General features: G+C 40.6%; 1 protein-coding gene across 7 annotated transcripts in view; it reads right to left on the bottom strand.

Annotated features, from left to right (window-relative positions):
- The window catches only part of rps6ka1 (ribosomal protein S6 kinase a, polypeptide 1), a 51183-nt gene that overhangs the window by 36381 nt on the left and 2886 nt on the right, over nucleotides 1–11916 (bottom strand). For 2 of the 7 annotated variants that reach the window (XM_044166942.1, XM_044166945.1), the window contains exons 2-3: nucleotides 1573–1617; nucleotides 2–128 (exon numbers count right to left, since the gene is read on the bottom strand). In XM_044166942.1, coding sequence (XP_044022877.1) covers nucleotides 2–128; nucleotides 1573–1617 — 172 coding nt within the window. Of the gene's footprint in view, nucleotide 1; nucleotides 129–1572; nucleotides 1618–8429; nucleotides 9129–11916 lie in introns of those variants that run through there. The other 5 variants (XM_044166943.1, XM_044166946.1, XM_044166944.1 and 2 more) reach the window with 4 other exon arrangements.

Here is an 11916-nt window from a genome sequence, read left to right as displayed (position 1 = left end):
CCATATGCATGTCAAAATCCATCATCATGTCATATCTCGCGCTGTCTATCCATCTTGTTTGAGAAACATGCGCTACCACTCCTGTAGACTCACAGACAGAAAATCCAGCAGCCCATTTGGAGGACGTCCTAATTAACAAGATTACATAAGTGATCAGATTACTGAAATACTCCCCAATCAATTAGCACAACATGTAATGTACATAATTACAGTACTACCCAGGCTGGAGCGATAATTAAACATTGTTGACCAACACAGTCATATTCTGTGATGATATGATTAGGGATGAATCGGCTCCAATACTAACCTTATTATGTGGATCAGGGTCTCTACCATGATGTGACCAATCCAGTTTCTTCTTTAGTGTCAGTATAAAAGTCAGTGTTTCCGTTATTAGCTACATTTATTCTGTCAACCTGCTAAATCTGTTTTTAGTGACACAGCAATCCCTGGCTTCATGCTACCTTACATAAAAAGGTCTTGAGATCAAAGACCAGGGGAAGTTTTCAGGAAAACTGAGCACTAGTATTGAATTAGTACTTTATATCACTGATAATCAGAGTTAAGGTATCAAAATCGTTAGACAAAAAAAAAAGAAAAAAGAATGTTGTCCCAAGTTAATGATTCAGAGCAAGCTGTAATAAAAACAGTAAGTTATTGAAGTTTTTTGTTTTTGATTATTTTATATGTGATTTGGCATACATTTGCCATATCAATTCAATGGGGCTTTATTGGAATAGGGAAACAGGGGTTAACATTGCCCAAGCAAGTGTGAAATAAAAACATATACATAAACAAGAAATGTGCTATTACAATATATACAGATAATAATAATAATAATAATAATAATAATAATAATAATAATAAGTGTAGACTTGCAGTTAAAAAATATAAAATGGGTGAAAACCATATAAACACCGCAACATTTTTTTAAAATCATCTAAATATCGATATTGGAAAATATTCTTATTGACATCGTGATAATGCGCAGAGGCCAGCCAGGAGGCAGGAAAGGGCTGACTCGATGATTCTCAGTGTGTGCGTTTTTGTACGTGCAAGTTCGTGTGTATTTGTCTCTGTATGACATGTTAACAGAACACATGAGGACATGCAGCATGTGTAATACTACGGCCCTATTATATTGACCCAGACATCACTATACACAGTAGCTGGACTGTCGCTCAATCAGCCTCACTCAGACAGTATTCAACACATTAAACTCCAGCCAGCTAATGCCCTCTGAGGGCTGTCAATGCAATTGCTAAATGATTAAATCAACGGACAGTCACACATTTGCGCGGACACGTGCTTTCTTTTCCTTCTTTAGTAGAGATGGAAACAGCTCAAAAAGATTCACACAAGAATTTGCCCTTTGGTGGAATTTTGCCTTCTGCTGCTGGCTTTCTTAGAAAAGCACAAACAAAAGCTAAACACTTCTATGCAGGAGTTGTGTCCAAGTCCTCAGTCTAATTTATTGGATGTTAAGCTGCATGAATATTGCGTCACATTTGTGTGTGTTTGTCTATGCGAGTGTGTCTTTGCATTTGTGTGTGTTCCAGAGATGCCATGTACCTTGACAGCAGGCGTGACTCCATCCTCAGCAGTGCTCTGCCCATTCTGTCAAGAAAGCAGATGTGAGAAACAGTCAGAGTGTGTGACAGTGCATTTATCATACGTGTGTTTGTGTGGGCGTGTAAAGAAGAGGGACACAGAAAGAGAGAGAAAGAAGAGAGAATATTTGCTGTAAGACTGTGTGGGTGGCAGCAGTCCATTGTATCCAGCACTTTGCTCCTCGACTGACAAACCTAATAATCAAAGGCTGACACACATATGCACATCCTTCATCCGTTCCCCAGCAGGTAAGTCTCGTTGAAAAGAGCAATCATTGTTATTTGTAAAATAATGACTCAACATGTTGATCATACAGCAGAAGTGGGTGGCTAACTTTGACCATACAGAAGGATTTCAGTCAGATTGGATGATTAGATGTGTGTGTTCTGTTGCACACAAAACATAGAACAAGTAGAGTGATAAGCAGAAAATAGGACATTTTGTGAGATACCTTTGATGTAATTTTTAAAAAGCAAAGGCCATTATGATGTCAAGTCAAATTAGGGTAGCTTGTCATTGCCCATGTAAAGTCTACAGAGGCCAGATAGACATTGGAGCCAAAATATAACATCAGTACGATGGGTTGTCTAGCTGACTCATGGCATTTTTACATTTAGAGAGGACTTGATCGTGTGAGGATCACATAACTTCATATTGTGGACAATAGGAGAGTTTTTATTTAATTTTTTACTTTTTGGACCCCAGACCATTTAGCCCGAGAGTTTGCTTCTGTGTGAAAACTGTTTTCTAACTTCTAAAGCAGCCCTGGATCCATCACAAACACATATTGGAAGTCGAATGCAATTATTGGTTGGGTGTGTCAAATTATGACTTGTATCATCAGTATTATCATTGTACTTGCAGTTAGGGGGGCCAGTTATAAAATTATAAAAAGTGTCTCTTATCTTCCATTCTTACAAAATATGGTTTCTAAAACTCTAAAAACAATAGAGAAAGGTCAAAATTGACGAGATATCCTGACTTTTAGTCCCTAGTATGGGTCAAGCTCCAAAAACACACATCCAACACTTCCCATAATGCAACTTAATGGCTTTTTTTGTCAGACCCTCCCTTCCTTCGAAATGCCCATGTCTTTCAAACTTCACTCCTACAGTTTGAAATGCAGACGTTCTGTTAAACATTTGTGGTCGTCAAGCTCAAACCGATGTTACCCAAGTGAGTAATTTTCTTAGACTTGACAAAGCTCCGCCAGAGGCACAGAAGACTTTATACAACTGTTTTAACAGGGTGACTACCCCCCCGTCACTAGTACATTGACCTTAACATGTAACATGGACCTTTTAAGGATGTATACATTTATACTGCACCTCTGAAACGTGAAAATAAATCTATGATGATAACTGACCCCTTCCAATGATCAAAGAAACACTCCTGGCTCCAGAGTCCAAGTATTCTGGCCAAGTGTGACAATAACAGCTCCCTCCCTTTTCCGCTTTTTGCTTTGGTTTTCCATTACAGAGGGGTGACCTTGAGGTTGTTCACTTCCTCCATGCCCTCTTCCCTCTTCCTTTAGACTGCACAAAATAAGACAGGCAGTCAACACAAAGAGTACAAGACATAAAGGAAGCACAGGCAGCGACAGGAGAGCGGCTTTGCCAGGCTCTTGTATACTGAAAGACAAAAAAAAAAAACCCCACCAACTGTGGATCTGATTTACTGTCGTAATAACTCACAATACAGTACATTCTTTTCTGTGCTGAGAATGGATGTGTTTTGGCAACTGGACGCACTTCCTTATTTTCTGCTTTGAGTTTCACTCTAGCAACAACCAACAGCTATAAATTGGATGGGCCAGGCATTTTTACAGACCAACAGTTCATCTGGTTGGACTTTAATCATGATCTCAAGAGAGGCAATTTAATTTAGCCAAACTGTGCCAGTCATAAAAGCTGTAAGAGCTGCAATGTGAGGTGACATGGGAGAAATGGAAGCAATTAAGCAACCAAGTACAGTTCAAAGTCAAGCACAGATGTGTTTTAAGAGTGGTAATTTAAAGAAAACCAAAAGGAAGTGCAGTGTGTGTTGCTATGAATGGGCTTTGCAGACAATATTAATCTCACTTTCAGAAACACAAAGTGAAATCTTCCCACCTCATTCCAAGTTCTGACTGTTTCCTTGCTTTCTTCTCATATTCCATCAGTGAGGTGTGTGTAGTTGGCTTTGTTTAACCTAGTAAGGTGAAGACCAGTGGCAGGAATCCTAAGTGTGTGGTAAGCAATGCCTTCCCGACATTACTGCTCAACACATTTCAGCCTCATTAGCTTTGCATGGCTGACCCAAGTGGCCCAGCTTTCCCTCCCCTGGGCTTCCTCAATGAGAGAGCAGGCATGCACACACACACACACACACACACACACACACACACACACACACACACACACACACACAGCCACATAAATATGCACAAAGTTGAATACATTAATAAAAAAATGTGATTTCAAAAACATTGTAAGGAGGTGTATGAACTATACTGTGCAAATAGACATATAGAAAAACACTACAAGATGCACAAAATTTAACTAGAAGAAATGTACAGGCCACTAACACGCTGTAAACAGATTTGAAGACCAACCTATTAAGCGAGCCAGAGCCAGACTGAAGGAACTTTTAATTTCTCACAGGACTCCTATATGATTAGACACAGTAAACAATCTCAGAGCGCTGATGCTGTGTGTGTTTGATAGATAAATCTGTGTTTTAACAGCGTGATTAGAGCAGCGCTGCCCTGTAACTAAGCAACTAAGAAATACAATAACCATTCTTTTGTCTGTGCCTGTAATCCTATCTGACTAAAATTCTTCTAATCTCACTTGCCAGTGAGTATTGACAGCAGGTCACATTACTAATGTCCTCTTCTGGTCAATGCCAGAAAATGGACAACAGCTATTTGTCTTTTTTTAGTGTGTGCTAAAAAGGGAGAAAAGAGAGAAGAACTGGTTTTAAACAGCACCAAATCTGCACCTCTGCCTACAGGTAAGACTGTGACTGGACAATATACCGTCTTGCCTTTACTGACAGATTCATTTTTAACTTCTAAAAGTCAAAAGGAATGAGGGCTCATTTTCTCAGGGCACTTAGCAAGCAAAGTGTTGTGTTATCACATGCCCACCCAGCCCTACACCACTCCCACAGCTCTGCTCAGGTGTTCCACAGGTTACACCCAGATTAGCTGCAGCTATGCCTACGTGCACACACACACACACACACACACGAAGCAAAGCATGAATGTGAGCTGAACATGAGCACGCACACACTCACAACTACTCGAGTGTACACTGCTGACCACGCCTGGTTAGCAAACATGGCACACATTCCGTCTATTAACTCTACTTTCTCCTCTACATGGTCCGTTGTGTAACAACTGAAAAAACTACCGTCTAGTTGTACCAAGTCTCTTTCTCTCTCCACCATCTAGGCTTGTACAGTCCTGCTCTGTAAGTCCTGGCTTGTGCAGTCCTGTTTTAGAAATACATTTTTAAATTTGCTCTGTCATATCTCCTCCATCTATTCAAGAGAACAGAATTTCGAAGAAAATTTTGAACAAAACTATCTCCATACAGATAGAAACCACATCAGATCAAAGTGTTGTATCAAACTACGGTACAAGCAGACAAACCGTCAAATCAAAGCAACGACAGTGAGCAAAATAAAAGGGAAAAAAAGGTAATGAACTTTTGCATCTGTGCCTCCACCTGGGCCTCACACCTTTTGTACCAAAGTTTAAGAATTTGCTTACACAACAAAAGGTGTCACTTCGGCCATTAATACAGAAATGTTTATACTTGACTGAGTTTTAAGAACCTAAATATTGCTCCCTTAATCCGACAGTGGAAATTAGACCTCTACGATTTGTATTTGAGTGCCCCTACTTTATCATATAGCTGCAGTATTGTTTCATAGTGTTCCATAATTTCACGATCACCTGTGTGAATCAGTGAAATAAGCAAAAATAAGAAGTTACATCTGAGTTTCAGGGTTGGCACTGGAGGGATTCTTTATTAAGAGTCAAAAGGTTTGAAGGAATGTGGATCAAGCATTTCGGTAGAGGAAATCTGAAAAAACTGCATGATTCAGATTTTTTGGAGGACCTTCACTAACCTAGTAATGACAGTGGCCAATGCAGATGGTAGTGACTCAACAGGGACAGGATAGGGATGATTGGTTGAATTGCATTTATCAGAGATGATTCACTGAGAAGTTAATTCACAACAGACGTGGTTTTGTGATGAATAAAAGAGCTCAAACAAACAAATACTTTTTGAATAGCTCTCTTTGCACGTTTCTTTCTCGCTTGCTTTGCCACAGCTTCAAGCACAAAAGGCCATTCTAATCTGATTTCCATTCATGACACCTTCTTTGCTTCCAAATACAAGCACTCGCATAATGGAGAGATGAGTGAAGCAAGACTTTTCATCAGCTGCCATATCATAGCACATCACTCTGTGCTGAGGAGAATGGTGCTTTTATGATACAAGGTGATTTTTTTGTTTCATCCTTTCTTTTCCAAATCAGCCAGAAGTGTTTGTGTCATGGCCTCCAGACTCGCTCTTTCTGCTCAATCAATCTGAGGCCTGAGCCATCTCTCGCTCCCCCTGCCATCAGGAACCAAAGTGTGCAGCTGGCTAGTAGGTTGGTGACAGAGATAAATGGCACAGATCCCACTCTGTCTGGCAGTGACTGGTGTGATCAAATCAATTATATATACTGGATGACTGAAAGCTGATACGCAAGAACAAAAACAATCTCTCCTTCTAATATATAGGCTGATTTTTACACACACATACTGTATTTTTAGCAATTATCTCACAATTCTGGTAATCAAAGAGTTGTGACCATTACACGTACCGAAGGCAGGGTATTTTTACAGTATTAAACTTAGCACGCTTCACAGTCTCTGCACCACCATCTGTTGAGCTGTGATATGCTACTCAGCCAACTCATGTGCTGCAGAATACTGTAAATAGTGGAGTCTGCGGGACAAGTCATGATGATACTGTTTCCAAATTACTAATGTGATTCTTTCTGAATTATGTGCAGGTTTTTCATTCATCATAAGCACCAATAATATTTGTCTGCACTACACTTAACTAACAACTTTATCTGCACAATTAATAATGTCCTTAATAGTGGTAGAACTCTTCTGATTAATTACATACCTCAATGAGTCAAGACTCATTAACTTGCATTTGGTATATCATGAATTAGGCCTCAAGCTTAATTCAGGTTCTGAGAATAAAGGCATCTTTTTCCTTGGTGGTACATCTATTAAATTTTCACTCCCATCAAATCAGAGATGTCACCTGGGCCGAGAGATAGAAAAATGAGCCTCCTGATCATCTATAATCAGACTCATCTCTTGTAAAGCTGATTGAGGACACTGTAATATGGTGCATAGAGCTATTCATCAGTGAGATCAGACACACAAAACGTGGGTATCACAGGCTCGCCTCACCTGCTTAATTGACAGACTAATTCACAAGCGGCGATTCTTACAGCTATCCTAGTGTGGCACAGGTTGCTTCTACGCAGCCCATGTCTGCTCATCATGACCATGATGTGATAGCTGCATATTCACTAATCAACCTGTCTGTTCAATGAGAATAATAGGGGTCTGAACAACATTTGGGGCCACAAATCTCTCTCTCACCCATCTGAGGTTTATTATGAGAAACTGTAAAACATTCTATCTTTATGAGAGTTCATGCTCAACAATGTCACCCTCTACCTGCTGTGTGACAAGACAGGTTTGTTTAAGTAAAACTCTGCAGAGGAAACAGACATACACACACTCATACAGCATGAGAGATGATTAAGACAAGGATAAACAGGATAATTCTCCAGCCTAAATTACAATAGTCAAACTTAAGGCAATACATTATTATATTTTGAATGAACCACATAGTTCAGCATATAGGTTGTCCGTTTAATGGTCCACATAAGGAGAAGAGTTTGTCCCTGCTCTTTTTGCGTGCGTGTGTGTGCGCGCGTGTGTGTGCGCGCGTGTGTGTGTGTGTGTGTGTGTGTGTGTGTGTGTGTGTGTGTGTGTGTGTGTGTGTGTGTGTGTGTGTGTGTGTGTGAGTGAGAGAGAGAGTGTGTGAGAGAGAGAAGCCATGTGTGAAAAGACTGGAAACCACTTGACAGGTGAGAGCAGTGACAGACAGTGATGATGAGCCCATGCATTTCCTTCAAGTCACAGACCGGTCTTCTCTCTGCTTCTGAGCTTTGAGATGGAGTTGCTCAAGAGCTTCAGTGAAAGACTAGAAAGTGAAGCATTTCTAACTTTGAAAAAAACTCTCAAATGAATGAGTAATAATCAAACATCTCACTATTGGTTAAGACTGCCAATCAAAGCCTATAACGGGCCCTTACATGGTTGTCTCCATGAGGACATGAGCATCTGTGCAGAATATAAGTGGCAAACTGACATGTCCTCTAGAAAATGGACAGCCTATTACATCACATTTGGACTTACCCCGATTAAAAATACTTAATTTAAAAAACACAGGACAAACATTATGAATTATTTTTTAAGTATATTCACCGCCAGCCATGTATGTATAGTTTAAAATAGATAAATCGAGTGGGTATGCAATCAATTCAACTTAACTCTTAATCACTTGGACTTTTTCTAGAAAGTGGTGACTACTGAACACCTTGAATTGAGGACTGATGTGTTCATAAAACCGCACATCTTGTTTGCCATTTTATTTGTACCTGAACCAAATCGAATTGAATTAAATGAAAACTAGTCAAACAATGCATGCAAAACAGCGTCGACATATTTCACCTCTCATTACCTCCGTTTCGAGCTGCACTAGTTCCATCGTGGGCCATGGCTCCGCGATCTGTGCAAGAGGCATTTTCGCAGGATTTTCAGTTTCCCCCTCAGCTGCTCAAGTACGAATTCGGTCTCCCCAGACTTGTCGGTGCCGCTCCTGTCAAGTGCAGCTCACTGAGAAGCTCCTCGCTCAGGTCCAAAGTCCAGGTGGAGCAGATTTATCAGCACTTGGCTCTCTGCTCAGAGAAGAATACGCGCATGCAAGCACAACCAAGAGCTTTACAAACAATTGTAATCCCTTGCTTCGATTTCGGCGTCGGCAGGCCACTTGTGTGTATTTGTTTGTATAATCCAGCTAGAAACACCATAAACACCAAACAAACCCCTTGTCCTTCCAGGTACGGGGGTTGGCTACTCTACTAGGATTTGGGTTTGACAAGCGGGAGAGGAGAGGAGAGCCCAACAGTGTGATCCTTTGCTATGGCTGTGCAGGAGTCTAATGCCACCTAAAGGAGGAATTAGCCGTAAGTCCGTGCCGTCTTTGCAATCGACGCCGTATCAGATCTTAACGCCTTCCTCCCTGTGTGCTCGTCGTTTCTCCCGGGCAGAAAGGGACGGCTTCGCTCTGTCCGCCTGGTTTCCAGCAGTGTGCGATGCGCGCAGAGACCTCAGTGTGGCTCTGTAGCACGAGCACGCTCCAACTCGAGCTGTTATTGGCAGACTCCAGCAGCATTTCATCCAGCCCCCTTTTTCTACTTGTTCCGCCCAGGTCCGATCGTGCCATCATCCGGCGGAGAGATGAACTGCAAATACGTAATGCAGACTGGAGCCTGCTATTAATGAACGGCCGGCTGCCATTGATGCTTGTGGTGCAGCAGGTGCATCAGAGCAGTATAGATCATCTGCGTTCAAAGGAAAACCTGCCAGTCAATTAATGAATGGCAATGAATGCCAGTCAAAGAGCACTGGAGAAATACGTGGTTGCATAATATCTACTGTGAACTTAGACTGATCACAAAAGATGCCAATGCAGAGCATGCAACTGACTTCTCATGCCTGGAGTGGCACCGCTTTTCCCAAACTACAAAATGTTTTTAATCTTATGAAAATATATTTAGTGCACATTCCCTTTAGACCCACATCACCACTTCCTCTAGGTCTAAAAACAACACACATTGTGGCAACACTTACATAACATAGATTACACAATAAATACAATATAAAGAATAGAAGGGACTAGAATTTGGGTCGTGACCAGTGCTGTTTGAATCTGTCCGGACATTACATTGATGCAGCACTCTTTTCATTGACAACAGCTCTTGACATGGTCCTTGTAATCTTCAGTGATATAATACAACCCTCCACCCTCAACACTTCTCTGCTTCATTCACTGCCGAGTGGATTTTGCTCTTGGCTAGCTTTGGTTACTATTGGCAACTGGAGAGCATCAAACCCGCCTTGCCATGGATGGATCAGATACATTTTTGATTCAAATTAAGATGGAGAAGGCATGGCATTCCATGGAATTGTTTCCATGGAATGAACAATTAATAGTTATGATGTGGAGCCTGTCTTTTGATGGATGTGCTGTCTAATTACTGAACTCTGTGACAAGTTGATCACACAGATCTGAACTGGAGAGGGAAACATTTCCTATCTTATGTAATGACATATTTTCTTGACACATCTGTGGATTTTGGACTTCCAAGCTGTTAACACACAACACCTTGTCTGTTCACTTCAGAATTACTGTGACATGCAGGGAAGGAGGAGGAAGGTCGATGTACAGCTAATTTATTTTCAGACAAATCCATGGGGGGGTGGGGGATCTTTTTAACAGTGATGTTTTCCAAAAGGGTCACTCATGGCCAGAAGGAAACAGCTTTTTGTAAAAACAGACCACCTATCAAAAAGTACATCGATATTGATTGACATGTTGATGTTGTAGCTGTTAGATGTGACTCTCACTGCAGGGGTTCTCTTCCTCTGTTCATAATGCTCCAGTGACATCACAGGTGACAGCGATGACTCAGAGGTGTCTCCCGTCCAGTGACAGAGACTCCAGGGATGCCCTCCCCCACTAGACGAGAAGCATCATGGGTAATATGACTCAGTCCAGCTTGCCATGCATGTGCAATGGAGCAAGTCTCCACCCTGACTTGTTGGTGTATTGGAGTGAAGTGTGTTTGTTGAGGAGCTGTCGAACTGAAACATTAGCTGAGCTGTGACAAAATAGATGATGGCAGATTTGGTCCCCAAACGACAGACTGCAAATGAGATAAACTGATGCAAAGATGACACTGTTGTTTAACCTCATTTTCAGTTGGAGTTGAAACCACAGAGGTGGAGGAGAAGGAGAATGATGTTGAGTATGCAGAAGGAGAAACAATGAATCATACAATATGTAGTTCCCTCCTCTCTAAACACACACAGCAGTAAACAGTGCTATTAAAATGCAAATACATGCATACTCCAATTGTGAAGTGGCAGCCGGTTCTGAAACAGCACCTCAAAATTCACCTGTTCATTTATTACTGCTGCTTTTCTCTGATTGTGTTATTTATTTTCTTTAGCTTTATTCAGCCATTGTCACACTGCCACGGACATATGTACTTATTTTGATTAGGTGTATTATAGTGTATTATATTTAAATTTGCTTGCAGACTTATTTATTATTATGTCTATTTCTATTCTAGTAGTACTTCTTTTCCTGTGTGACGTGATAGTGAGCAGCTGTAACAAAGAGTTCCCCCTCGGGGATCAATAAAGTATTTCTGATTCTGATATTTTTAATCTACATGTTAATTTGTGCAGCTATGTTTCTTTATATCTGTTCTGTGAATTTAGTGCTTGCGTTGTCTGTATTTCTTTTATTTCTACTTCTGATTTTATTCCACTACTTGTGTCTGCTTTTCACATGTGATATATAATAGTAGTAGTAGGATTTACTGCACTTACTAACTTACTTACTGAATGTCTGACAACTGTGAGAGCACCTTTACTGTAATGCCTCTAATGTGCACACCCAATTTTAAGATGTTCCAGGAAGCATCACAGTGTATCTGTATGTGTGTGTATGTTGGAATAACCCTACCTACAGCTACAAATCTTTGAAGAATAAGTGTTTCATAGTTATTCTGTTTTACTTTACCTTTCCTACTCACCATTTTTAAAGATGAGTAAACCTGAATTGCATCTAAAGCAGATTAAAAAAGAGTTAATGCGTCAAGCAAAATGTTTATTTAATCCAAGGGATTCATTTGTTAATGTAACACAGGCACTAGGAATTGACTCCACTTAAAGATAAGAGCATCCCAGCATTAAAGCAATACACTAAATATACCCCATCTACAGTGCAGATAAATACAGCACACACAGACTAATGGACATGTTATTTTCTGTCGTAACATACTATATACATTTCAGTACAAAATTGAATACTCTTGGTGTGTCAGGTTTCAACGAGAGTACTTTCAGACCTTTGATAGTAATTCCCGCTTAGCTGA

The sequence above is a fragment of the Siniperca chuatsi genome, linkage group LG15 (assembly GCF_020085105.1).
Source record: "Siniperca chuatsi isolate FFG_IHB_CAS linkage group LG15, ASM2008510v1, whole genome shotgun sequence".
NCBI classification, from domain to species: Eukaryota; Metazoa; Chordata; class Actinopteri; order Centrarchiformes; family Sinipercidae; genus Siniperca; species Siniperca chuatsi.
The sequence above is the reverse complement of the archived record's forward strand: the minus strand, read 5'-3'. Positions and strand labels throughout refer to the sequence as shown.